This window comes from Harmonia axyridis, chromosome 2 (assembly GCF_914767665.1).
Source record: "Harmonia axyridis chromosome 2, icHarAxyr1.1, whole genome shotgun sequence".
Taxonomy (NCBI): Eukaryota; Metazoa; Arthropoda; class Insecta; order Coleoptera; family Coccinellidae; genus Harmonia; species Harmonia axyridis.
Genome location: NC_059502.1, coordinates 12,551,076 through 12,577,841, shown reverse-complemented (window position 1 = coordinate 12,577,841; position 26,766 = coordinate 12,551,076). Strand labels below are relative to the sequence as shown.

The 26,766-nt window shown below is 33.4% G+C and overlaps 6 protein-coding genes across 8 annotated transcripts; 4 read left to right on the top strand and 2 right to left on the bottom strand.

Moving 5' to 3' along the window:
- The first annotated feature begins 1,052 nt into the window (after positions 1-1,052).
- On the top strand, positions 1,053-3,318 carry LOC123674034 (nuclear receptor coactivator 5). The gene has a single exon (XM_045608846.1). It carries the CDS (start codon positions 1,167-1,169, stop codon positions 2,634-2,636), a length of 1,470 nt encoding a protein of 489 aa, XP_045464802.1. The 5' UTR covers positions 1,053-1,166; the 3' UTR covers positions 2,637-3,318.
- A 402-nt stretch (positions 3,319-3,720) lies between these two features.
- LOC123674031 (chitobiosyldiphosphodolichol beta-mannosyltransferase) lies at positions 3,721-6,099 on the bottom strand. The gene is made up of 4 exons (XM_045608842.1): positions 5,299-6,099; positions 4,936-5,192; positions 4,047-4,338; positions 3,721-3,951 (listed from the first exon to the last, which is right to left on the bottom strand). Exons 1-4 carry the CDS (start codon positions 5,835-5,837, stop codon positions 3,744-3,746), a joined length of 1,296 nt encoding a protein of 431 aa, XP_045464798.1. The 5' UTR covers positions 5,838-6,099; the 3' UTR covers positions 3,721-3,743.
- A 15-nt stretch (positions 6,100-6,114) lies between these two features.
- On the bottom strand, positions 6,115-8,939 carry LOC123674032 (solute carrier family 25 member 35-like). 2 transcript variants are annotated; one of them, XM_045608843.1, is made up of 4 exons: positions 8,558-8,939; positions 8,190-8,425; positions 6,517-6,742; positions 6,115-6,455 (listed from the first exon to the last, which is right to left on the bottom strand). In XM_045608843.1, exons 1-4 carry the CDS (start codon positions 8,799-8,801, stop codon positions 6,241-6,243), a joined length of 921 nt encoding a protein of 306 aa, XP_045464799.1. In that variant the 5' UTR covers positions 8,802-8,939; the 3' UTR covers positions 6,115-6,240. The 2 variants fall into 2 exon arrangements, with proteins under 2 accessions (XP_045464799.1, XP_045464800.1); XM_045608844.1 differs by having other exon boundaries at positions 6,330-6,468.
- A 191-nt stretch (positions 8,940-9,130) lies between these two features.
- On the top strand, positions 9,131-10,986 carry LOC123674033 (peptidyl-prolyl cis-trans isomerase E). Its single transcript, XM_045608845.1, has 4 exons — positions 9,131-9,479; positions 9,533-9,706; positions 9,776-9,985; positions 10,618-10,986. Exons 1-4 carry the CDS (start codon positions 9,282-9,284, stop codon positions 10,933-10,935), a joined length of 900 nt encoding a protein of 299 aa, XP_045464801.1. The 5' UTR covers positions 9,131-9,281; the 3' UTR covers positions 10,936-10,986.
- Positions 10,987-11,469: 483 nt separating this feature from the next.
- Positions 11,470-21,548, top strand: LOC123674030 (coiled-coil and C2 domain-containing protein 2A). Of its 2 annotated transcripts, none has more exons than XM_045608841.1 (13): positions 11,470-11,480; positions 11,765-12,334; positions 12,813-12,982; positions 13,080-13,223; positions 13,683-15,206; positions 16,742-17,101; positions 17,787-18,134; positions 18,618-18,780; positions 18,853-19,011; positions 19,073-19,351; positions 19,537-19,803; positions 20,524-20,874; positions 21,310-21,548. In XM_045608841.1, exons 1-13 carry the CDS (start codon positions 11,475-11,477, stop codon positions 21,493-21,495), a joined length of 4,527 nt encoding a protein of 1,508 aa, XP_045464797.1. In that variant the 5' UTR covers positions 11,470-11,474; the 3' UTR covers positions 21,496-21,548. The 2 variants fall into 2 exon arrangements, with proteins under 2 accessions (XP_045464797.1, XP_045464796.1); XM_045608840.1 differs by having other exon boundaries at positions 13,680-15,206.
- A 920-nt stretch (positions 21,549-22,468) lies between these two features.
- Positions 22,469-24,473, top strand: LOC123674029 (diphosphoinositol polyphosphate phosphohydrolase 2). Its single transcript, XM_045608839.1, has 3 exons — positions 22,469-22,898; positions 23,880-24,035; positions 24,116-24,473. Exons 1-3 carry the CDS (start codon positions 22,800-22,802, stop codon positions 24,308-24,310), a joined length of 450 nt encoding a protein of 149 aa, XP_045464795.1. The 5' UTR covers positions 22,469-22,799; the 3' UTR covers positions 24,311-24,473.
- The last annotated feature ends 2,293 nt before the right edge of the window (positions 24,474-26,766 follow it).

Here is a 26,766-nt window from a genome sequence, read left to right as displayed (position 1 = left end):
AATAATTCCATTTTTTTTATCACAAAAAAAAAGTTTTGGGCGCTTGTTCCAGAAGAATAGCTGGCTATAATTTTGCCCAAATGTCTGTAATTTTATTGTCTCTTTATTGTTAAATTCATTAATTATAGTATTGGATTCACTAATGAATAATTGAAGATCAAAATCAATTTTGCACGATAACCATCCAGCGGAATGGGCTAGAGATTAGGCATTTATTATAGTCCTTATATATCGTTCAGAGCCGTTAGTGGGTGAATTTCAAATTTCCATGTTTTCCATTCGAGAATTATCAATCCGTCTTCTGTGAGTCGGACCTCATCTTTTGTAAAAATGAATGGCTCAAAATTGAAAAAATACAGATATCTCGTCTAAAAATACTTGTCGGTCCACTGAATAGTCACGCAATTTCAAAACTGTAATTTTTTTAAGTTGATCTGTAAACTTCGTAAGTTTTCTAGGATGCAATATTTTCGTAGCTTTTCTGTTTTTTTATTATTTCAACAGCAATTCGGGAATTAGCGCCCTAAAACAACTAACAACTAATAGGTATTCTATAATACAAGTGCAGAAGGCATTGATATTCTTCCACGAGTTCAAAATTCAAAAACGAGCCACGAAGTGGCGAGTTTTTGAAGGAACGAGTGGTAGAATGAGCCTGCTGTACGAGTATTATACATTATTTTCTCTAATTCATTTCATTTTTATCGAAATTTATGAAATATTTCCATAAATATCATTTAGTGATTTTTGCATTGAAAAATGTTGGTTGGCAGAACTGATTTCTTCAAGGCAAATTGATGAATTGACAGATAAAGCCGTGGCGGAATGTTCGTAGTACCAACATATAATAATAAAATATAACCATGAAAACTGTGCGTTTCAGATATATTCTCGCACGATTTTGTTCTACAAGATGTGGAAGAATGAACGGAATAACCACAGAATTAGAGAAAAAAAATTTCCCTGATTTTTCCGATAATCACCTGCAACCCTGCAGTCAATTCATCAAAAAAATTTAATTTCAATCTATGGTTAGGATTGTTGGTTATAAAATATTATTCTATGTTCTATGTCTATATGTTTGTTTGACTACATTGGTTATTGGTACAATTTTCTTCGTATTGGGGAATAAATATTAATCTATGACATAAATTTAACTTTCCAATATGTATCGAACAGATAAAATGTTCATGAAAGACCCGGCAACCGCCCCTCAGCGTATATATATCGGTGGTCTCCCTACAACGGTGGTAGCTGATGATTTGGAATTGAAATTCAGACAACATGGTAAAATATTAGGAATTGTCCTCCAAAGGGGATTTGCATTCGTCCAGTATGAAAAGGATGATCAAGCACAAGCCGCTATTCGTTTCGAGCAAGGTGCAATAGTTCATGGCAAAAAAATTATTGTTAAACCTGCTTTACCAGATAGAAATCGATCTAATATGAATACTTCAAATTCAAATCAAAAGCCTCAAGAATCAAATAACCAACAAAAAAAAATTACTGGTAATCAAAATGCTAGTAACATTCCCAACACTCCTATCAAAAAAATTGACCCTGAGGAGTTGCCAAAATCTAATCAACCTCCTGCAGATGTTAGCACTTCACCTTGCTTTGAAGAAAAAGAAATGGAGATGATTGCAGAAAAATTTCAGGAAGCAGATAATCAACAATCCTTCCCACCTAAATCACAAAGTGTTATATCGTCAGAAAACTTTGATGATGAAGATTCAAGGGGGCCAATGCGAAAACGAAGAGGAAAAAGAGGAGCTAAACCAAGGCATAGTGATAGATTTGTACCACATCCACCACCATTAGACAGAGATAGATTCAGGGATGTAGGACCATATCATCCTCAGGACATGTATCCTGAATATGATAATCCTTTACCTGTTGTAATGGACAGACCTGATAGAAATGATTGTGAAATTATTGTTGTTTCCAAGTTACTGACAGAATATGCAGAATATATTGAATCACGATTGAAATCACTTGGCCTCATTGTTGATCTTTTATTTCCTAACGAAGATGTGCCCATAGGTCGTGTCCTAGCCAATATCTCTAGTCGAGGCTGTTTATATGCTATACTTATTATGCCACAGAATAAGGATAACCAAAGTTTAACACTGAATATTTTACACGGAATTCCCCAGGAGCATAGAAATATGCCTCTTGACGATGCTCTTCTCTTCTTAACAAGAAATTTTGAGGCATATATGAGAGGTGAAAAAGTCTCAACTACAGATAATGAAGGTAAAATGACTATCTATGATAAACACCCTAATGGTATACAGTTATTATTGAATATGCTTGCTGAAAATAGAGTGTTGACTTCAGTTCAGTATGATAAAGTAATAAAATATTTGGAAGAAAGAAGGGAATTACAAGTACAATTTGAAGTAAGTGAAGGCATTGAAGTTGGTACAGAGAATCAAGTCAATAAACAAGCAGAATTACAAAATCGTATAATGAACATATTGAACAAATCCGCTGATAATAGTAAAATTGACAGTGAACAAGCTCCACCTCCTCCCCCTCCTTCAACATCTACACCACTTCTGAAGGATCCTACTGTCCAGAAAGCTTTGGATAGCTTGTTATCTGGGGAAATGTTCAAAAATATTTCTACTTGATAAGATTAATCGTTAATAAGCGATGAGCATTGGAATACTCTTTTTATTTCTTTGCTGATGAGTTTCAAGAAGTTCTGACACGAAAAAATTGTAATTGTCCTTTGTGAGTGGTTTAAAAAGATGATGTGGTTAAAGTTTCCGAGTTTTCAATGAATCATTAGTTCTGTTGTTCTATTGATATGTATATACAACCACCCAAATTCAAAATGAATTAGGAAAAATTATGAAATTCTAGAATATAATTTTAATGACTATGTAATAAATAGTTGTTTACTTACTGGTTTTATTAAAATTCATTGACTTGTAAACAATGTAAGAGTTAACTAGAACTCCACCTCTTGTTAATTATTTGGATATTGATAATAAATTAACTGAAAAAGATCATGTTATTCAATTGAGGGTTGATCTTATTTTCACAAGCTCTACTAAAAAGTATTTGTGTTGTCTGCAAAGTACCATTTAAATATCTAAGGAGGGAAGCGTGAATCCACATTGTGAAAGGCCCGAGTCCTATGAAAAATTGAAATATTTTCAAAAAAATATTGTTTTTGACTACTCTATCTACTACTCTATCCATATTATCTTTCAATGTCACAAATTTATTATTGTTCGCAAGTAAATGTTTAGAAAACTTTGAATTGTCCAAAATTTAGTTGTGGATCAATTATACTTTCTATGTGTAGTATTGTTTTTTTTTAATTCCTCAATCACTTCATGAGAACTACTAAATATTTCTATTATTTCTATATCACCATAGTTATTAAAAAAATATTATATTTTAACAATATTTTCATTCTTTATCTAAACCATCAGTTTACAGCTAATTAATCCACTTAGATTAAGTTCTTTCAGTTAATAGAAGTTTTTTCAGTCAATATACCAAATAAATGCGAATTTGGAAAACATCATTATTAATGATTTTTATGTTTTCCTTTTTAATTATTTTTTTCTCTCTGAGAGAATTTTCTGACTGATTTTGGTTTATGTTCTGGAATGAATAAAAATCTAAAAATGGAGTAAAAGAAAGGACTGCACAGAGATAATTTTATTTTTGAACTCGATAATGCAGTTTAAAATAAAATTATTAGCATAGAAAACATTTATTATTCAAGAATCAAAAATGGGTCTACAAACATCATTCCATATATCATTCCAGTTTCCAAATAATTCAAGTTCTTTTTTCATTCTTTCTAGATTTCTATTCACCATTTCATTGGAAGGAAATCCTTCAAATAGGTCTAAAAGTAAATTTGAGAGTTCTTGTTGGTTGGAGAAAACATATCCATTTTTTCCATCAATCACTAATTCATTTAGACTGAAAAAGAATATGAGGAATATCTTCAATATCAGATCATAGTAACAATTTCCAAATATAGCAAAATAATTTAATAATTTTGAGGATATACTTACGCCTTAAAACTATATGCCAATACAGGTACATTAGCACCAAATAAATCAACAATTTTCATTGGAAGATCAAGTCCACTTGAACTCGTGTGTAGAGAAATTCCAAGATTGGCACATCCAATGAATAGGGGATAATCTTTGTCTTCTAACCATGGAGTGATCACCTTAACATGTGTCCATTTTCTAGATTCAATATCATTCAAGTAATGTTCTCTCAAAGGTCCCTTTCCTGTTATAGCAACTACCAAATCTGGTAAATTTTTGTTATTACCATTGTTCCAGTGATTTTCATAATCTGAAAATGAAAAGTTAATATTATAGTTAATGGAAATTTTATCAACAATTCTGAGATTTTTGAAATTTATTTACAATGTAGAATATGCAATTATTTTTCCCAGTTACCATCTAAGATTAGAGGTTCAATATGAAAATAAAATAATTCCTAATGTCCACGGAGAGGAATGTTGAGTATTTTATTTTTAAATCATAACTTCCAAAATTTTTATGGTTGAAGTGAAAATTGTTTTTTTGAAGAAATAATCTCCTATTTTTATTACTTCATAAATAAACTAATAATTGAATCAATATTTCAAGTCATTATTTTAACAATGGAAATATTATCTTGAAATTTTTATTCTAGAAGTCATCGATAATTTATTGACAATTGAAATGATAATAGAACAATTTGGTTTATTCATAATGAATTTGACAAATAACTACTTCAGTTATTACTTTAACAAATAGAAGCTCACTTAGGCCAACTTCATTAAACTGAAAATGCAATGATTGGATAAAAACTGCTGATAATTTGACTCTGCTATTTTGAATAGCTTTTTAGTGAAAAGTTGTTCAGTTTTATATTGAGTATAATTCTCAATAAAATAATAACTACCTTGTAATGCATTCACGAGTATGGAAAAGTCTTCATCTTCTGTCCAACTAGTACTTGATACTATAAATGCAGGTCTATCATCTTTAAGACTTAGACCAATTGAAGAATGTTGTGAAAATAAAGTAGCATTTTCATTTTTTTCATCAATGAATATTTCAAAGCCCTTCTTTTTACCTAAAATCTTGAGAAAATCATGCATTTCACTTTTTGACACCGATCCAAAACAAGAACCTGGACGGTCATATACCACTTGTGCTCTACAATCAAAAGCAAAAAGAGGGTATAAGTAGAAAACCTTGCAACAATTTCCATTTATATTTTCTTTTCTGAACTTTAAATTCTACAAATTAATGTTACTCTGACCTTATTCCCCAATTTTCATGTAAATCTTTTTTCATTACTTCTGACACACAAAAATTATAGTCAGCTTTTCGTCCTATGGTTTTTTCTATTTTTTTGGTTAGAGAAACTAAAGGACTCCTTTTTCCCACACTTAGTGCCATTATAGTGTGTGCGTAATTGTGCCAATCAATTATAAGCTGAGCTCCTACCAATTTGCAATATATCCAAGAAATAACTAATGAAGGAATTGCTGGTGGGTTCTGAACCAGAACTACATCAGCCTTACGTGTTATAGCTAGTAGAAACAAGAGATTTAAAGATGTCCATAGTGTTTTCCATATATAATTCAATAACTTGAAACCTATTTTCGGACATGGAAATAAATAATGATGGTAAATATTAGGAGTAATTTTGAATTGATGTGGCAGTTCCGATTCTCCATAACCAATTACATCTACTTTATTTCCCAAATCAGCCAATGATACAGCATGATTAGCCATTCTAGGGCTATGACCAATATCACCCAACACAACAATTTTCACATTTTTCTTTTGTTCCATTTTACTCAATAATAAATAGCACTAGAACATTTTTTCTGGAATGTTTGAATAATAAAAGTTTGTTTTGAAGTGTCTAACCTCTAACCACAGATTAGATTATGTCTTTGGTCTACTAACGTCAATTAAAATGATGTCTAGAATTGAGTAATCACTTTTAGAACTACCACGATACAATCCTATAACTTTTTCAAACTTTATGGTAGTTCTTAAGAATTTGTTATGGTTGTTCTTTCCCCGTGTTAACTGGTTTATATATTTTCGCAACTAAATAATCAGCACCATTTTATGATTTATTAAATATTTACAACCAACCCGGATGATTGAAGTATTGATAATACTCTCTGAAAGTAATCTTGATATTGTAATCTTATAAGATACTGATAGCAATATTCCTGAATAAATATCATCTATTCCTTCGTCTCCTTTCTTCTTGAAAACTTTCATAAGTTTGATGAAATATATCCCAAAATATCAAACTCAGTATAGTGTGAGGCCCCATTCTGATAAAAGTAGCCTCCATACCCTTGAAGAAGCCAGGTATTCCTTCGGTTTGCATGATCTTTTTAACACAATCAAAGGAGTTTTTATAAAGCAGGCCTCTGCCAGTGGCGTCGGTTTCTAAAAACAGATACTATGGAACATAATATAATACATTAAAGGATGATAACATTCAAATTACCTTGATTGTAGAGTCTAGTCAAAATCAATTCTGATGGAGCCATGGTTATAGAAATAGCAATGCCTCCAATCAAACTACCTACTAAACTTTGCCAAAATAGGGAATTTTGTAGGAGACCATTTTCTCTCATATATTCCTTGGCAAGCACAAATGCTGATAATTGCGAGCTAGAGCCACTTGCCGTTCTGAACATACATGTTAGGCTGCCCCTGAACCATCCTCTTATCTATGAAAAAATGGAAAATAAATAACTGTGGAGATGAATAATCAAATAATAGCAAAAACTAGTAATCTGTGATAATAGCAAGGAAATTAGCCTGTTGCATGCCAGTTAATATTTGGTTTTTAATATTAGCCTATGGTGAAATTTTCTATGATAAAAAGAGAGAATATCTTCTTTTGAGAGGGAACACCATAACATGGCTGCTCAGTTCAAAACGAAATTAGATATATTTCTTCTTACAAATCAGCGATTTTTATGGAGTTTCACATGATTTCCTTAAACCTTAATTTACATTGTGAAAAGTAAATCTTTTTAATTTGCGAATGAAAAAAAATCTTTTCGTTTTTCGCAAAAAAAAATGGTGAAATGTACTTTGCACAAAACACTGATATTCTTTTAAAATATTCGTGAAAAAAAACTACCAAAAATCATTTCAAAAGAGGTAAAAACTATATTTTCGTGAAAAAAATATTCGAGCGTCGCACAATGTTGCCCTCTACTTATTTGCTTCGAAAAAAAAAAATAAAATGAAGTGACTGTACAACTTCGTACACCGTACAAAGTTTGGTCATCGCATGAGCGCTAGAGGGGAAATTAATGGGTACCAAAGTTTAATTTATACGCGAAAAGCCACGTGGCGGTAATCCCTCGTAAGTGGTCTAATGATGCTGAATAATTATTAGATTTTTTCTGTTTGAGATTTGGGCAATAAGAATGCTTAATAACATGTTTGAAATACTGCTATGGGATTAGATCTTGTTTAAAACAATTCAGGTGACAATAACTCGGTGTTGGCGAAGTTTCCCTTTCCATACGTAGGTGACGCTATTGTATATTGAAATGTATAGTGATTTAATTAGACACAGTGGCTACAATTTGATCAAATTGAGCCTAAAAATGGCGACTGGGGATATAGAACTATAGAACTTAATACAATTGACTGAACTGAACTGACACACGTCAAAATCAAAATGATTGGGCCTGATAGTATTTGATTGTATATAGAACAAATTTAATCAACTAAAGAATACTAGAGTGACTAAATAAAATGGGCCTCACATTTTGAATAAATCCCAAAAATCAGGAATAGAGAATGGAAACAAAAAGCCGCCATATTTAGGATCAGCCAATTAAACGAGACCACGCTTGTCGCCACTGTGGTTTATTAAGTTACTGTATTGAAATGGCCATATTTCCATGGAAACGAATTTTGACTCGAGCGCCTTGGGTACATAAATCAACTGAAGTATCGCAAGTCTCCTTTAGGCCCTTTAGATTTTAATTGTTTTGTTCTGACGTAATACCAAAAAATACTATTCATTTTCAAAATATGAAAGTTTGTTGGGACAAAGATTTGAATGAAATTTTCAGAAAAGAAAGTTTTTATTTGTTCATATCAAAAAATAGAGTTCTTATTAGAAGTTATTTACCTATTTCATCTCGTACTTACTCCATCTTTTTTATGAATTGTCCTGAAGGCATCTAAGGTACTTGAATATTGTCGACGAGAATCTGAATGGGACACCGAAGATTCTGCTTGCATATGTGTTTTAATCAAGAAAAACGGACTTGCCCAAAAACCTGCGAAGCCACCACAAAGACCACTTATTAGCAGGGTTCTATGAAATATGAGTTTTCCTTCTTCATTTGACATGTACCCTGATGCTTGAATCAAATCGAACGATCCTAAAATCAAGGCAATCCATATTCGATCAAAATCTTAGCAAAATCTTATTGATAGGCAGCAAAAATAACCGAACTTTTCAGGTGTGAAATATTTCGAAACGGTTCTACAATTTTTCGGATTTTACTTGTTACCTAGTCTCAAACCATTTGCAACAATTTGCCAACCAATAAAAGGTACAAGACCTCTTTGTAAGGCCAAAATGCCTTCTTCATGTGCTATATGATGAGCTGCTTGTATTGTGTTTTTGTAAATCTTGGCGTGCTTTCCTCTTTCTTTTAGTTCGCCTTGTAATTGCATTCTTGTTTTCACAACTTCTAACGGATTGGTAAATATTCCGGCAGCTGTTCCAGCTAAACTTCCCAAAACAAATTCCATTCATTAGCTAGCGTTTTGAAGAAACCTTATAATCATGTTTTTTTGCGCAAAATTTAAATGACACTTTAAAATTCTATTCCCAATTCATTTTGGCATTGAATAACAATTTTTGACGTGAAACATTCCCAAACTCCGGGAATTTCGTAATTTAATTTTTAAATATTTCAAATTGAATCCACATTTGGATAGCGCCATAGAGTTTATTACTCTGATTTTAGGGCTCGATATAAAGCCGAGATAAATTGCTGTGAAAACAATAGTTCGAAAATTTGACAGTTCCACTCTTCACCTGAATAAAATTGATATAAAAATGATTTTTGTCTGTAATGAAATATTTGTTTTATTCATGGTAGTTCGAATCATCCATAACCGACCATAGTTCTACTGTATAATAGATTAAGAGCCCTAGTTTGAAGGTTAACATATCACTGTTTTCAAAAATTATTGTTTACCGGTTTTATTATTTTTGAAAATTAAGAAATGACGTCAAAACGAACTGTTTATGTTGGAGGTCTGGCTGAAGAAGTAGATGAGAAAGTGTTGAATGCTGCATTCATTCCATTTGGAGATATTATAGATATTCAGATTCCTTTAGATTATGAAACAGAAAAACATAGGGGTTTTGCTTTCATTGAATTCGAAAGTGGAGAAGATGCAGCTGCAGCTATTGATAATATGGTGTGTAAATAATTATATATGGGAAATTTAAATTAAATCATCGATTTTTACAGAATGATTCTGAATTGTTTGGAAGAACGATAAGGGTGAACTTAGCTAAGCCACAAAGAATAAAAGAAGGTTCGACGAGACCTGTTTGGTCTGAAGACAGTTGGTTGCAAACTCATGCTGGAGAAACATTACAGAAAAAAAATGACATACCTGAAGATGATGCTATGGAAACTATCGTAAGTATTATTGACATTTTGATGTCGGAAGAAGATCCCAGATTTAAAAGTATCTCTCCTGAATTGCAGACTAGTGAAAACCAAGTCGAAAATCCCAAAGTAAAGAATCCACAAGTATATCTAGACATCAAAATTGACAAAAAAGAAGTTGGCCGCATAACTATCCTTCTTAGGTCAGATGTTGTTCCAAAAACTGCAGAAAATTTCAGATGTCTATGTACCCATGAAAAAGGATTTGGATATCAAGGAAGTATATTCCATAGAGTTATACCTGCTTTTGTATCCTTTCAGTGATGAAATAAGCAATCATTATTTCTAATATGGCAGGTAATTGATCAGTTATTCGAGGTTTTCTATCCTGACTTTTAGGGCTCTGGGAGACCTCTGAAAAGCTTAGAGGATGAACATTATTAAACAAATCAGTAAAAATTTTTTGAGAATAAAAAATTAAATATTTACTGAAACCCTCATGAAAATAATTAAATTCCCACTGTTGCTACTACAGGATCAACAGAATTTCAAACAGTCCAGAACTAAAAAAGTGAGAGCAATTAAGGTTTGCTTAACTTTTAGTTTTTCAGTTCCTGTTTTTGTATTACTACAACAAATGATTATACTTGGTCATAATTTCGAATAAGTGGTGTTAATAGAGAGTTAGAACTGTGAAGTAAAATACTTTTCATTTTTTAAGCGAAAACCATCTAGCAGCTGAAATAAAATAATTCCCTAAAACTTTATCACCATATACCTAAAAGGTTAGATCACTCCTAACATTCATTCATATGAAATTTCTTTTTTAAATGAGTCCAAAAATCGTCTCCATAAATATTGGCATGTCTTTAATGAACACTATGTATAATTACTGTTTTACTCAGCAATATTCCTATTGTTATTTCCCTTAATATATCTAGATGTGTCAAGGAGGAGATTTCACACACAATAATGGATCAGGTGGAAAATCAATATATGGAAGAAAATTTGAAGACGAGAATTTTGAACTCAAACATGTTGGACCAGGAACATTATCGATGGCTAACTCTGGTCCAAATACAAATGGATCTCAATTTTTCATATGTACTGAAAAAACCGATTGGCTCGATGGGAAGCATGTGGTTTTTGGTCATGTAATAAGCGGAATGGATGTAGTGAAAAGAATGGAAAGGAGCGGTACAAAATCTGGAAAACCCACGGAAAGAATAGAAATTTCTGGATGTGGCGAAGTCTCTTAGTTGTATATAAATAAGTTGTAACTATTTTTTATCAGTAAATACTTTATCCCACTTTGGATTTTAATTCAGTGATACCTTCCAGAATATTAACATCATTGATTTCTTTGCAGTTCATCGAGAAGTCTTTATTCAATTTTTGAGCTCTTTCAGCTTTTAATATTTGGTAGATGATCATGATCAAAACAAGTTTTTATACTTTGTTTTTACTACTAATATTTTATGGTAGTAAAATTATAGAAAGTGTAAAACTTGTTTCAACCAATTCTTTGTTTATTGAATTCTAGAATTTAAAGAATGAACCTAATAGTAATGAGAGTTTTTAATTGCCATCTCTTTTCTTTCATTCGCATTTCTTAAAACTTTTTACGATTGACATTTCAATTATAGTCAACCAGTGAATTTCATAACATGACGGTGGTTGTCATGGTGATAGCTATAATACCAACAATAACAAATAACTGAACTTCAGGTGATCATCTTGTCAATTTATGCTATTAAATTGAAGAAAATCCTATTATTTTGCAATAAAGTTGATAAATATGGAGGTAAGATTATTGATTTCTATAATTTCTTTTGAGCATCATTGTTTCTTTACGAAAAATTTCATTAGTTTTCGTATGTTTTCTGATATATTTGCCGCTGCAAAAAAAATTACGTTTCAGTGGATTGCCGAGATAAATCTTCGATTTTACCTTTATTGCAATAAAAAATATATTCATTCCATAAAGTTTATTTCTTATAAATTTATTAGACCTCTCCTAGAATTCAAAAACCTTTGAAGTGTCTTGTATGTCTCTTCGAATACCTATCTTCTTTATTATTTTTTTAGGACGAACTAGAACTACAAGAACTCAACAGTTCTCATTCTTCGAAAACCTTCATGAAAAGAGACAACAAAGTCCGATCTCCTCCTCATGCTCCCAAAGTAACTGGAAGAGGTGACGGCAACAATGATATCACAAATCTATTCCTGATAAAAAATTATTCTGGCACAAAACCACTACAAACACCGATATTGGAAGCTTTAAGCAGAAAAATCGATAAGAATTATTCCCAGATATCGGATACACTCTCAGAAACTCAAGAAATGTCTCAAATATCCGATGAGGTTTTTCAAGATGAAAGGAAAGCTTCGATTGACAGTCCCAGTAGAACAGACTCTAGATCTTACAGAGACAGGGTTAAGAACAGATTTCTGATGATCAAAGAAAATGCGGGAAAGTCGGCACATAAGGCTAGTTTCAAAGACACCACGAAAAAATTGATAATGGAGAGAATCAGACAAGAAAATGATAGTATCGAATTTGAGATAGAACAAAAACGGAAAACATTCGGAAGAACGAATATCGACAACAAAAAAATGTATGATTTCTTTGTAGGTGAGAATGGTCCACCAGAGGTAAGAGTTTTATTGATTATAATTCTATTCCATTGATTTTCTTTTCAAAATCATACCTATTTTTTTTTATCGAAATAGAGTTGAATCATTTTTTTTTAAATCGCTAAAAAATCTTGATGTTGAGCTTGAGCAGTGTGGAAGCTGATGTCGAAAAGCTGTAGAGTTGAAGAAGATCCTTTGAATGAAAATAATTCATTTATTTTTATTTCTCAACAATTTTAAAACGTATTTTTGAATATTGTTTTGAAATCGAAAACGATCATGAAAGTTTCAAATTTCTAGATTTTTATGTTCGAGAGTTACATTATTTACGGCAGGACGAACGGACAGAATTAGATACGGTTACAAATTTTCCATGAATTATAGTCGAACCTTATCGTTTGAGATCATACCTCGTGATGAAATGAAATAGCGCTCTGTCCAGGGAACGAGCGCTCAAAAAGCATGAAAATTTTTTTCTGAAACATTCCTTCTGTAGGTTGAAAAATGGCCGGAAGCGGAAGGTGTTCACGAAATCATCAACAAATCAACTGAACAATTAATAGGTGAATGTTCTGATGATGAAACTTTGGTAGAAATGAAATATCCAGAAAATCTTAGGTTTCAACAGAAAGCAGCTGAAGTTGAATGTCTATTCAGACCATCTGGGTAAAATCGATTTATTCCGCATAATACTGTTTTCTTCAATCCAAACCCATTTTTGAGTTAATTCCCGAATTCTTAACCAATTTCAATTCATTTTCAGGAAGACTATAGAATTGTCTAAAAAATTGACTAATGAAGAACCCAGATATTTAGAAGATGAGGGTTTCTTTGTGCCACCGAGACCAAATATCTCAAGAATATCTTGCAATATACTGGAGGAACGCCTACTGAGTATTGGGGACAAGTAAGTTGAGATGACAAAAAACTAAACGATTAGACATGATAAACCTTGCATATTTGGTCCGATCATTGGTCGTTGATCTAATCAATTCATACGAAACTAACTGTTAATGAGAGATTTTAACAATTAATTTCGTGTACTTCAGTAACTACTGTTATGGATCGTCTATATTATTTTTAATTTTAGAATAGAATATTTAATTTCAAATTTGATATTTCGATTCAATAACAAATGGCGCCCAACGTGGGGCGCCAATTGTGATGGGTCGACTATATTGATTTAAATTTTAGAATAGAATATTAAAAAGTCAAAATTATCATATTTTGTTATTAGATAGAAATATCAAATTCGAAATTAAAGATTCTATTCTAAAACTAAAAAAATATAGTCGATTCATAACACTATCCCAACGATTTCGTAGAAAAATATATCTTATAATGAAATTCGATTTTACTTCAGAAGATGGTTCAATTGTCAAGGTGAGCTAGCAATCCTAGAAAGTCCTTTAACTGGAACGTCAATCAGACCTCAAGAACATCAAAATTTGGACGAAAAGTTGACAATATTTGCGAAACCAACTCTACACGATACAGAATGTCAGGAAATTGTAGTTATCAAAGAAAATATCCTTCAAGTTATCATAAAAAATTTAAAGTTCTATCATCATCCATTATTCAGTCTAGAACATGTTTTGGAGAGGCAATTGCGCAAAACAGCAAATAAATACGAGATATTTCTATCCAACCATACATTAAAAAAAATGTACAATCGTCTGGAAGCAACTAGACATATTCTATTGAATGCCGAAAAAACATCGGGTGATGACAAAAGAGAAAAAATATCTAAATATAAAAAAGACATAAAGGAACTGAGAGACGCTCTTTTAATCCAAGGAAAGGAAGAGAGACAGCTATTAAAGTATACTCTAACGTTGTGGAAAAATATCAAGAAATTAAGAGCAAGAAACGGTTACACCGTTACACCAGTTAAACTAATAATACACAGAGAATCGCAAAATATAGAAGCGGATAAGAAGCTTTACGAAGAAAACTTACAGAAAGCCTATCAAGAAATCCTCAGAGAGTACAGAGACGAATTCAAGAACAAAATGAGAGACTACAAAAAAACATTGCAAGAGATACAAGACAGTCCTAGGTCGGAAACTGAGGCCATCGCTGGTGATTCCCCCAAGAAGCCAACTTATAACGTAGACGAGGACGCGGTGTTCAACCAGCTGAAGACGAAGTTTGGAGAATCTTTCAGGAATCCTGGAGAACCCACCATCCGCTTCAGATTGAGCGACGAAGTTGCAGTAACAGAAGAAGTGGACAACCGTCAAGAAAAAGCGAGGAGAAACTCTGTCGCCTCCACGAAAATATTCCTCAAGATCATCTGCAACAAGTTGACCGTTTGCAAGACCAAACCCATTCCTTTGGACGATCGGTTCGAAGTTAACGTGAACGAGAAAATGTCCATACTTTTAACGAACACTCCTAAGTTCATTAAAGTAGTCGTTATGGAACAATCGAACAAGAACTCTGCCATCGATGTCAATTTGCCTGTTCCTTTCCAAACGGTCTCCAGATCCAAGATGAAGAACGCCAGAGAAGAATTCGAGAAGATCGGCTCTGCCACTTACAAACACGAGGGTGTGGGAAGTGGGATCGAGCTGCGAAAATTGCTGGAAAGCAACGATCTCGACTATCCTTCTAATCTGGAAGATTCGAAGCTGAACACAGCCGGTTCCGTACACTATCAGTCGTTCTGGAGGAATTCTGGAAATGAGGAGAACGGTGATAACGTGGTGGTTGATGAGGTGCTGGAGGCCGTAGTCGATAAGAATGGGACCATACAGATCGATAAATTGGCCGAATGGATCGGTCAAACCAATCCCGATCCACAAAATCCGAGGAATTCGGTATTGTACGAATACATCCAAGAGTTCAGTGAGAACTTGACTGCGTTGAACAAGAATAATTACTTCAGGTGAGTGAAATATTTCAATTATACAATATGAGAGGTGTTTTTTTCTAGAGCTATAAAACTTTAAATTGCAATAAAACAACGATGGATTATTCGATTGACATGAATTTTACTTATCCGCAAGATAATCTTGTGGCATTACATTTTAAATATGATTTCTGGCATATGACCGCCACGGCTGGTTCGGATGTAGTCCAATCTGGACGTACAATTTTCGATGACATTTTCCAACATTTGTGGCCGTATATCGGCAATAACACGGCGAATGTTGTCTTCCAAATGGTCAAGGGTTTGTGGCTTATCCGCATAGACCAATTACTTTACATAGCCTCACAGAAAGTAGTCTAGCGGTGTTAAATCACAAGATCTTGGAGGCCAATTCACAGGTCCGAAACGTGAAATTAGGCGGTCACCAAACGTGTCTTTCAATAAATCGATTGTGGCACGAGCTGTGTGACATGTTGCGCCGTCTTGTTGGAAACACAGCTCCTGGACATCATGGTTGTTCAATTCAGGTATGAAAAAGTTAGTAATCATGGCTCTTTACCGATCACCATTGACTGTAACATTCTGGCCATCATCGTTTTTGAAGAAGTACGGACCAATGATTCCACCAGCCCATAAAGCGAACCAAACAGTCAGTTTTTCTGGATGTAACGGTGTTTCGACGTACGCTTGAGGATTAGCTTCACTCCGAATGCGGCAGTTTTGTTTGTCGACGTAGCCATTCAACCAGAAGTGCGCTTCATCGCTAATGGACGTAGTGTGCGATACGTATTCCCCACAGAACCATTATTTTCTAAAAAAAAATTGCACTATTTGCAAGCGTTGTTCAGGCGTGAGTCTATTCATGATGAATTGCCAAACCCAACTGAGAATAAATCACTTGACAGCTGTTTAATCGGTCTCCATCTTGAACAGTAATGCCAACTTGAAGTTATATACCTCGAAAAAAACACCCGTTATAAATACAATACTTACTTCAATTTTATTAACGTGGCTGTTAAAAGATGAAAATGAGCTTAATCCGAAGTGCTCAATTGCCTCTGAATGGCATCTTGGGGTTTCATTCTTGTACCAATTGAATATTATAGGGATGCAGCTTTAGATCTTTGTGCAAAATACGATGTAGCGGTGATCTATGCACATTGAAAGCATTTGATGCGCGCTTCCGAATGAGAGTTCGGGATCATCACGAACAGACCGATTAACCTGTTGTATGTTTCTTTCCGTTCTTAACCTTGAACGCCTGGGTTTCGGTTAACCTATAGTGTTGTTCTTTTTTACTCATTTTCGAATGAGAGGGATGCTTGGCTCTTCATTTGAGTGATGAAAACCTCGAATATTGGAGAATTTTCTTCGTAATATGTCGCAGAATTACAATTTTTGTAAATTCGCGTATGCACACCGCGCGATCCGTTCCCGAGAAACGCTCCATAGCGGTTAAATATACCCCACGCTCCTCCAACTCATTGCGTTCAGTTTCATTTAACCGTTAATTGTTACTTCTGTTTTACCTATTACCAGTTTCCTTCTAGGTTAAACCCCTATCAAAAATCATTGGAATTTTGCGACATTTCCGAAATTGACGATAACATCCGCATGAAAATTTTACAACTCCGCAATCAAAACGAACCTGAATTTGATGGAATGGTAGTGCCTAACCGTATCAAAGAAATTCCTCGAAATATACTGAAAGATTATAAAAGGAGGATAGCCAACGAAAGGGAAGGGCTATTCATGGAAGAATCCAAAGAAGAAGGATACGACTCCAGGAGGAAGAACGGGATGAGGATCATGAAACAGATACATACGAAAGTTTTTCAGAAGTGTAAAAATTCCACGAATAATTTGGAAATCGACGATATTCTAGACGAAAAATATTTGGTTTATTTTGAGTGAGTATATTCGTTATTACCTTTCTTAATCAGTTTTTCTTTGATCCACTGAGAAACCAAAGAATAATTTTGCAGACTCATGGACCTCTTGCCTTGGACACAGACCAAGATCTGTAGATTAGGTACACAGGTTGTCTCGTAGCTTAGGTTGAAGAGTGGGGGTAATGCGTCATCCGTTATCCATATCGCCATTGGCTAAGGTCTATAGATGACAGATAGCCTCGTTACTTTCAACCAATCAGCGACAACCATTCGTGACGTCAACGGTATCCCCATTCATTTTGAAAATTACGAGGCAACCTGTCTAATCTATAGCACTTGGACACTGACAATGTACAGTACTGTGTTCTATCTGCTTATTCGTGGCATGAATCGTCATCTATCCAGAGAACATGTTTCTGAAAGTTCCTGATCTTCTTCCTTGAATCTATTCTGGTAGTTTGTTGTATTAAGTTTCTTTTCTGGTGATTCATCAATCATGATCTCTTAAGAAAATTGACAGCAGTATAGAACTGGAAAATGCATATATGATCATCAAATTTAGAAAAATAGTCCCAATTCACTCTTCAATTTAGGGGATCCCTGTAAAGGTATTGATAATGAATATACATATCATTACAACCGCTGAAGATGCTTTCATCAGATTCTCAAAGAACCGCTGAATATTCCGAACTTGTTTTTGCAGGAATCTCATCAAAACACTCACCACAAACTTTTTCAACTGGTTCCGTTGGAAACCACAGATGAGTCACCCCCTACCTGAATTGAAAAAGTCGAATGTTGAGAAGGTTCAAACGAGCAATCAGGAATTGTCTAGTCTAGTGAAAATTACCGTGAAAGTATTGAACGCTGTGAATATACCAGATAGGGACGTGTCAGTTCAGAAGAGTCAGCATTTGTTAACCGACCAAGTTGAGGCTAACAGTACGGTCAAGTCATATGTGGAAGTCAGATTTAACGATATCTTCGACAGAACGACTGCTGTTGAGGGGACTCAACCAGTTTGGAACGAGGACTTGACGCTGATTCTCAGGTGATGTGATGTTAATTTTTTTGGGGTTATGTTGAAGCTATAAAACATTTTGAAATAACGCTGCGGCACATATACAAACATAAAGTTTGCTCTTTTAGTATTTCATGAAAAACAAACAAAAACGGGGAGCAATATAACCAGCTAGTAGGTTTGAAAAATCACGAGTCAAAGGCAATCCCAGAAAGGTTTAGTTGGTTTCGTTAGGACGAGTAAATATAGTGAAGCTTTCAGTACTCATTATGCAGTGGTGGAGAGGGCAGTACCATTGTGTTATCGTGACTTTATTCTAGAGGGCCGTTCTGTAAATGTCACTCCGAAGGCTTAATTCTTGACTGCGAGTGTTGAATTGAACAGAGTTCTATCTATTAAGAGATGTTGATAGCCTCGGGCCAGAGGCCCTTTAATTTGGCAAGTCGTTTCCCTCGAGGAATAAACATTCATTAATACCTTTGGTACATATATAACTATTTCATTTAATTTCAGTCCTTGCCATTTCGATTATCTTAATCCGAACTCTTTGAGTGGGAGTATCATGTTAAACGTCTTCGATGAGGTGAATCAAAATATTCAGAACAAGGAAGTAAAGACTGGAAATTGGCTGGGATCTATTGAAGCTCCACTATCTGCTATTTGTAGTAACAACGGAGTAAGTCAAGCTTCATTCATTTGGATGTTAAGTGAATCGAATAATTCAATATTCAATCTACGCGATTTTCAGATGGCTGGTCATTTTAAACTCAACATACCTAATGTCCTATTTGGTTATGTCAGAGAAGATATGTCATCTTCGTCTAATCAGAACGAGTCAGGAAAACATACATACCTGAATTTACAATTTAGTGTTCAACCTAATATTCCCAAGCTCACTCCAAGTATAGTGAGTATATGTGATTGTATGATATTCATATCTTCTTCTTACAATAAAATTCTGTTTCCAGTGGGAATTACCAAGCAGCGATCTTCCTTACATTAAAGACTATATCATCAATTGGAACGAAAGTTACAATCACAGTTTTCCATCTAGAAAATTCTCAGCTCTAGCTATAAATTCAAGCGGTAAGACCACGTGTCTTGTTAGGTACATAAAAGCCTTGGAACCACCGCAATTGAACAACGAAGGGTTCGATGTGGAACCCACTCAATGTGCCAAATTTGTGTCTCTTATACCCTTCACCAATTGCAACCACTTCTACCAGAATGTTTGGCTGTCTACAGACGTGAGTTTCTCAACGATTCGGCAATTTGAAGATATTTGTTTCTTTGAGTGCTAATTCCTCAAACAAACTACAATTACATCATAATAAATCCCACTTTATACAGTTTTGTAATCTCTACTAAGGAACGAGCACTCAAAAGCTGCTGAAGCGAAGTCAGTACTCAGTACTCTTTTTTTATTTTGTAGCAATTACTCCATTTATTGAGTGGTTCAATAATAGATCATGCCGTTGCCCTTACTTGTTTCTTGTTGTCGTTGAAACTTGACGTTTATCTTTTGCTTGGATACGGCTTACCACATGGATCAACGGCTTATGTTTTGCTGTGTGAACATTCGAAAGAGACCGAGTTACCTTTGTACAGCATTTTCGACGTGGTTAGTGGAGAGAAAATAAGCATCCTGGATGCCTATTGTCCTTTGCAGAGGGTCTATTGCGTGGTTCGAGAACAGAATGTAAGTTCATTTTTAGTACCAATGAAAGGCGTTCAATTGTTTTTGAGCAATAATTACCCGAACAGAGCGCTCTTTGCTAGTCCGAAAGATGGCGTTGAAGGCTGTGCGATACTCGGAAGAACGGCACCGCTTGGAACATAATCCCGTGAAGATCATTTAATAGAGAAATATCCAATGTCTTGTGACTGCCATGTCAGATCAATAGAAAAGTAAATCAAATATCGAACAACTGACTAGGTTGATATTCTGCGTGTGATTATAAGAATATGAACAATTTCGTCAACGTTTTAATATGTTATGTCCACGTCATCCGAAGTATAATAAATTCAACTTGATCGTTTTAACAAAATGCCAAATATTTTCGTTAACAAGTCCGACTAGTTGGAAATTTAGTTAGCCAAATTTTAAAAGGATCGTATCCGAATAAATGATATCATAATCTATCATATATTCAGTTTTATGGTTTCTACGGGCACATGAATGAAGAGCACTCAAAATCTCCTGACGCTAAATCAGAGCTTTTTTCATTTTTTTCATTCCTCGTGGTATTTTTTTCAATTTTTTTCTAAATATTTAATTCAATCAGTACGACCGTATTGGTTACTTCTTCAAATCTAAAAAAAACTCCAGAACCGTTCAAGAGATTTTGCCTAAACACAGGCTCGCTATGGAAAGTGCCTCATTTACACCTTAAAAAATAATAGACTATTATCCATTCAGATATGGGCAAATATCCAAAGAAACGACAATGTAGCTTCGACAAGGTTCGATTTTTCGAGAAAATCAGACTGGTTGCCCTTATTCAACGGAGATATCAGCGCACCTACCAATTCGGTCCACAACAAGATCGTTTATATGACTAGGCAGAACGCTGAAGAGTTGGAAGTGATGTTGGACAGAAAAATAAGGAAACTGATCGCCAGGTCAAGGCCTTTGAACAGGACAATATGGAACAAAAGAGTCTCGAACGTTGTTAAAAACAATATTCATCTTTTGGATTACGTTTCTATGCATGGCAGGACGAATCAGGAGATCAGCATTGAGCTAATCAGGAATATTTCTGAGTACAATGTGAGTATGCAAATGGTGTGATTTTTTAAAGTTTATCCCATTATTGTTAAAAGTGAAGAGTCTTTCGGTTCTGATTGGAACACTTTTTTTATTCACCTACTTACCTGATTGAGAAAATGCTCATTTTCCTCGAGCTCCTCAAGGAAAATGAGCATTTTCCTTGCTTGTATTGAAATTTTTTGGTGGTGCTTCGCGACAACCCAAAAGTGCTCTAGTTTTGCGAACTATGATTGCAAAATGTTCAGCATTTTTGTAGCAAATTTAAACAATTTTAATGCGTTGTTGAAGCGTGTATAGTTCCATTTTAGTAATGGCGCGATTTTCACTTGTCAAATGTCGAAATATGACAGCTTCCCAGATAGCGGGTTATTCAAAATGAAACCTCTTATTGGAAAACCCTATATTATTATATGTGTTTATGTTTATTTGTTGCAGGTTTGCGGTTATATTCTGAACGTCCCATACACGAATATATCTACCATCATTAAGAAGGTCAAAATGTATGGAGTTTATTTCCAAGAGGGTACTGATGTTGAGTTTTCTTTAGCAGTTCAAGTGGAAGCACAACCAGCGTTCATTGCATCTGTTTGGATATTTTTGGCCGTTGTTAGAGATAAATGAAATTATCGAAAATGTTGTTTTTGTTTTAGTATTTTTAATAATAAAACCAAACCTATTTGTTGTTTCACTGATGTTTCACAATCTATAGTTGTTAAATGATCAGATCTGAAAGACTCATTTTTGTTTGCAATGCTCTAATTACCCTCTTAACCAAATAGGGCATCATTCTACAAAAAAATAGAACTAGTGGTTGAAGAATTTATTTATCTGAGAGTTTGAGATATTTATGTATTAGTTTGTCATCCTTTTTCCATTAAGAACTAATTGATAGATAATAAGTAAAATTCCCAACTTGCTATAGCTGTCGTAGTTCGGTTTTAGTCTCGTGAGGTTATTCAGAAAGAAACATTTGTGAGTATCATCAGTGATTGTGAATATATAATTTTTCAAAGAAAATATTCAAGTCGGCTGTTACGAGTAAAAAGGTAGGTACCTATTTAATTTTATATTGTTTTTCGCTAGTAAGAGTATTGAAAACATAATATTTCAAAACCATTAAAAAAAATTGAAAATTCATTCATGAATCTAATTAATATTTCTAAGAAGATAAAAAACAACTGTGTTGAAAATTGGACATCTATAATTATTCTAGAACAATTTTTCTTATATCAAACCGTACAATCAATTGATGTTAGTTGTGTTATTGGAGATATTAATTCGGAATAGTTTGAATTTTGTTAACAATAGAATAATTTACTTATTCCGAAATATTAAATTTTAAATATTTCACTTAATTCTTTATTTAAAAATTTTTAAATATCATTGAAAAATACGAAAATATTTTTTTTCGAAAAGAAAATTCAAAATATTTTCGGAATGTTTAACCAACCAGTTTTAATTTGCCTTCAAAACTTCTAATTTGAATATACTGGTTAAATTTTAAATCGCAAATGCCGGTTCACATAACCGTAGATCGCAGTGCACTCACGTTCACAGAGTATCATTATTGAAACAAAATGTCAAAAACAGAAAACTCGTCATTTTCCCGACAGTTTTCCGCCAGTTCTCAAGGGTCAGCGACTTTTGGAAAAGTCAATCCTCTGAAGATGGATTGTGAATTGTTGCGGTACAGCTAGCTTATAGCTAGAAATCCGTATTTTATTTATTGAAAGTGTATTTATTTCAAGTTATCGTGTGTAAATGTTGCGTTCAGGTTAACTTGAAATGGCTCATTTGTGATGTAGAGAAAGTGTGATATTTTCATTTAAAACGGCTATGGCTGTCCAGTAGAATTAACTTTTCGGTTAATTTGAGTTAATTAATTTATAAATTCGTTAATTTTTATTCATTAGAGAAAACCCACAATGGTTAAAGAAAAGCCGAACTCCATCCGTATTTACGACGAAGAAGGTTTTAGACGCAGGGCTGCATGCATATGCGTTCGTTCAGAGGATGAAACTGAGGTAATTTTTTAAAAACTAGTTGTAATAACTTTCAAACAATGTTGATTTTTTATATAATTTGTTTCACTGATATCCCTTCCATTTTTTTTAACCCATGACAATTTTGAAATGCTTCTTTTTGACTTAGAACGAAACAAATCCTCTGCTTTATTCAAATAGTCTGAACTGTACTTCCAAAATTGAAGTTCTCTATAAAAAAGATTCATATGCAAGATTCAATAAGAATCAATTATTTTGACATTTTAAATCTTTGCCTGTCCTCTTGGATTGTTTGTGAGAAATATTGATGACTTCACACAAAAATATTGTTTATTATTTGTGAATTAACAGTTGAGCCAGATATTGATAACACCTAATTGTTGTCAGGTGAACCTTGATACCTTTAGTCATCAAAAGATCAATATAAGAATTTATTAGGGTAGAATTACCTCTGTAATATGATCTGAACAAGATTGAATGTTGGTTTCTTGTTTCAAATGTGGAACCTTGAAACCTTTTCAATATGCAGTATCTCATTGTCTAAAGCAATTGCTCAATTCTTCACAAATTGAGAAGTACAGGTATGTCTGATCTTTGAGTCATTATTCAATTCCAATTGGAATTTTCAAAAGACCATCATTTGAATAATTGTATCATCATAATATGCAAACTCAATGATGAGTAATAAAGGAAAAAATTTCACTGCAAAATTCCTCATTGTTACTAATTTTTGTCATTTTTCTTTAACTTTATCAACATTGGCAATAAGGATGCTGTTAACTTCATTTAAATACAAATTGGCATGTCTACAATTTTTCTTCAATTCTTTTATGCTAATAGCATATGTCAACTTTATGAAGGCATTCATTCTGTTTTGCGAATTCATTCAAGTTGGGCTGGATATAATTGTTATCTAATATTAATAAGCAAGCTAAATGTTGAATATGTTCATTTTACTCATTATAATGTTTTTTTTAATTTTTATATTGTTTCATTATTTAGGTCCTTTTGGTTACCTCCAGTCGTAAGCCTGAAAAATGGATTGTACCTGGTGGAGGAGTGGAGCCAGAAGAAGAAGCCAGTGTAACTGCAACTCGTGAAGTATTAGAAGAGGCAGGAGTTATTGGTAAATTGGGAAGAAGCTTAGGTGTTTTTGAAGTAAGGACTCTCATTATTCACGCAGAATCCCTATGTTGATTGAAATACTTCATATTTTTAATGATTTTTTCCTCTTTCAGAATCTTGAACAAAAAGATCGAACAGAAGTTTACGTTATGACTGTGACACAAGAATTGGATGAATGGGAAGACTCGATTAATATTGGAAGGAAGAGGCAATGGTTCACCATTGATCAAGCTCTTGAACAGCTTGCGCTCCACAAGCCTGTACAGCGCAACTACCTTACACAATTACGTCGATCTAAACTGACATAAAAACTCTTTAATCTTTGTCTATCTTGTGCTTAAAAGGTTATGTGGGGTTTTTATTTATCTAGAAATTTTTTTATGTGACGATCATGTGAGATATTTCAATTTTAAGGTCAATTATTATATATGAGTTAATATGTGCATCTGAATTATATTCTTATTTTATTAATTTTTAAGGCCAATTTTTTTTAAATGTGTTGTTGTCCCCTTTTTTGTTATCATCAACGTTACTATTGAAATATCTGATAAAATAAATGAATGAATAAAATGTTATTAGTAAAATTTTTTCTCTTGATCAACAACTTGGAATTTAAACTAGAGGCAAAATTATTTTTTTATGACATAATGAAGAGAATCTTTCTTAAATGGCATCTAAATTTAATTCAATGAGTTGAAGGTAATAAAGGTCAGTGTAGTTCAAGATTTTACACTAATAATTTGTTACCTATTGATAAAGGAAATTTTGTTTTGGTTGAAGAGGAAGTCCTTCAATATAAATTATGTCAGCTTATTCTGTAAACGTTTACACAAACCAGTCACTACACCGATACGGGGAGACAGAGTTTTTGCTGAGGTTTTTATCTGTTCTCTTGTATCATACGTTGAAATGTATGATGCCCCGTTACATTTCCTCTGCTAATACTGAGATTCATCGACACATATGCTTGATTGTTTGAAATTAATATTTTGTATTTGCTCTTTCTCAAAAGAATATATATATATATACCTATTGTTTCGAATTTTATAGAGCTCTACAGAAAATCTGAGACAAAATTAATCATTGAAAATATTTAATCATAGAAATTTTCTGATTAACATTATCAAATTCATAAAAGAAAACGAATGAAATTCAAGAAATAACATTCTTGAAGGAATCGGATTACTGAAATTGATTCTGAACATAGAACCAACTACGAGTTTCATAAAACTTTGATTGATCGATCAACTACTTGATTGTAGTTTAAAATTTAGGGAGGATGGAAGGAAAGTGTTAAAAAATTAACTGAAATTGAACACAGAAATGATTTGAATTAGGAAATCACCGCCATAAAAGTTTTACGTTATCTGTGCTTTATTGCACCGACTATTTAGGTTATTTGTCAAAATGTATTTATGTCAGAATTGACAGATAAGTTGTAAACACTCCTGCTTGTGCTTACCACAGTGTTTACGCCTTGTGTATTGCATTCTAGCTTTCTTCAATAACATTTTAAGAATGTCTAACCCTGCTCAACCTTCAACCCCTATGTATGACGACAATGTTACCAGGACACCCATTCTAGACGGGACAGGTGTTACTGGTGTTATTATAGCTGTATCAAATAAGGCAGAGAAGATATTGAAAATAGCTGCATTGGAAGAAGCTATTGATAACGAAGCTAAACAAAGTGTTCAGGAAATGCATCAAGATAGAATGTTTGTATTAAGAGAACAGATGAAATTTTTGAATGAAACTGAATGGAGGTATCAACCTATTGATGTTGCTATTGGCTGTTTGGCAGTGGATTCAAGATTTCAATAATTCATTTTAATCAGCCTACATAGATATTCTTTCGAAAAATTTTTGTGGTACCAAACTGAAAAAATTTGTAATTTTTAATTATGTCACTCAGTGTAAATCGATAAGAGATCTACAACTCGTAATTAGTATGAAATGCTGTTTGCAAATCTTTTTTGTAATGTAAGAATTTCATTAATATCATAGAAGTGTGACAGATGAGAACTAAATGATAATTATAATTATCCATTAGTTTTACTGTTGAAAATTAACAAGTTGAGTGAATATTCAAAAGAATTCTTGAATATATCTTTATCGGTCAGTCTTTTGTTCTAATTAAATGAGAATCATAGTTTTCACACTTACCTTGGTTTGTAAAATTTGATTCAATGGTAATAGTAATATTAGGACAGAGTTTGAAAATAGGTGATCTATATTAGTTAATAGCTCTTGTGGACCCCACAGAATTGTGATATATTTTAATAGGAATAAAAGTTACATTTACAATTTCTTTGAATATTTCCAATTATGTCCATTCAATGTAGCATGTATTGGCAAGGATATAAGTAATATTTAATTAATATTGCTTTGATATATTTTCATGAGTGAAAGGAAACCAGTGGATTATGGGTCCTTACTATTGCACTTGAAAAATCCGTCTACAGTACATTTTTCCAATTTGAATATCTATACCAAATTTCATAAAAATCAAACCCATAACACGCAAGGGATGGAGATTTCATGCTTGCATGTTCAACGCAAACCCCATATCTGCAGCTCAAACATAACTATTGAAACTAAATATTACTGTTGAGTCCGTTAGAAGGATTTTCTGACAGTTAGTAGATACCAAACAAAAGTTTTTTTGAATAATCTGAAATGTATTTTTGAGCACTCAGATCTTCCTCATCTTTTGTAAACTTGGAAGAAAAATTTTTATCCATATTGTATCAGGTGTGTGAAT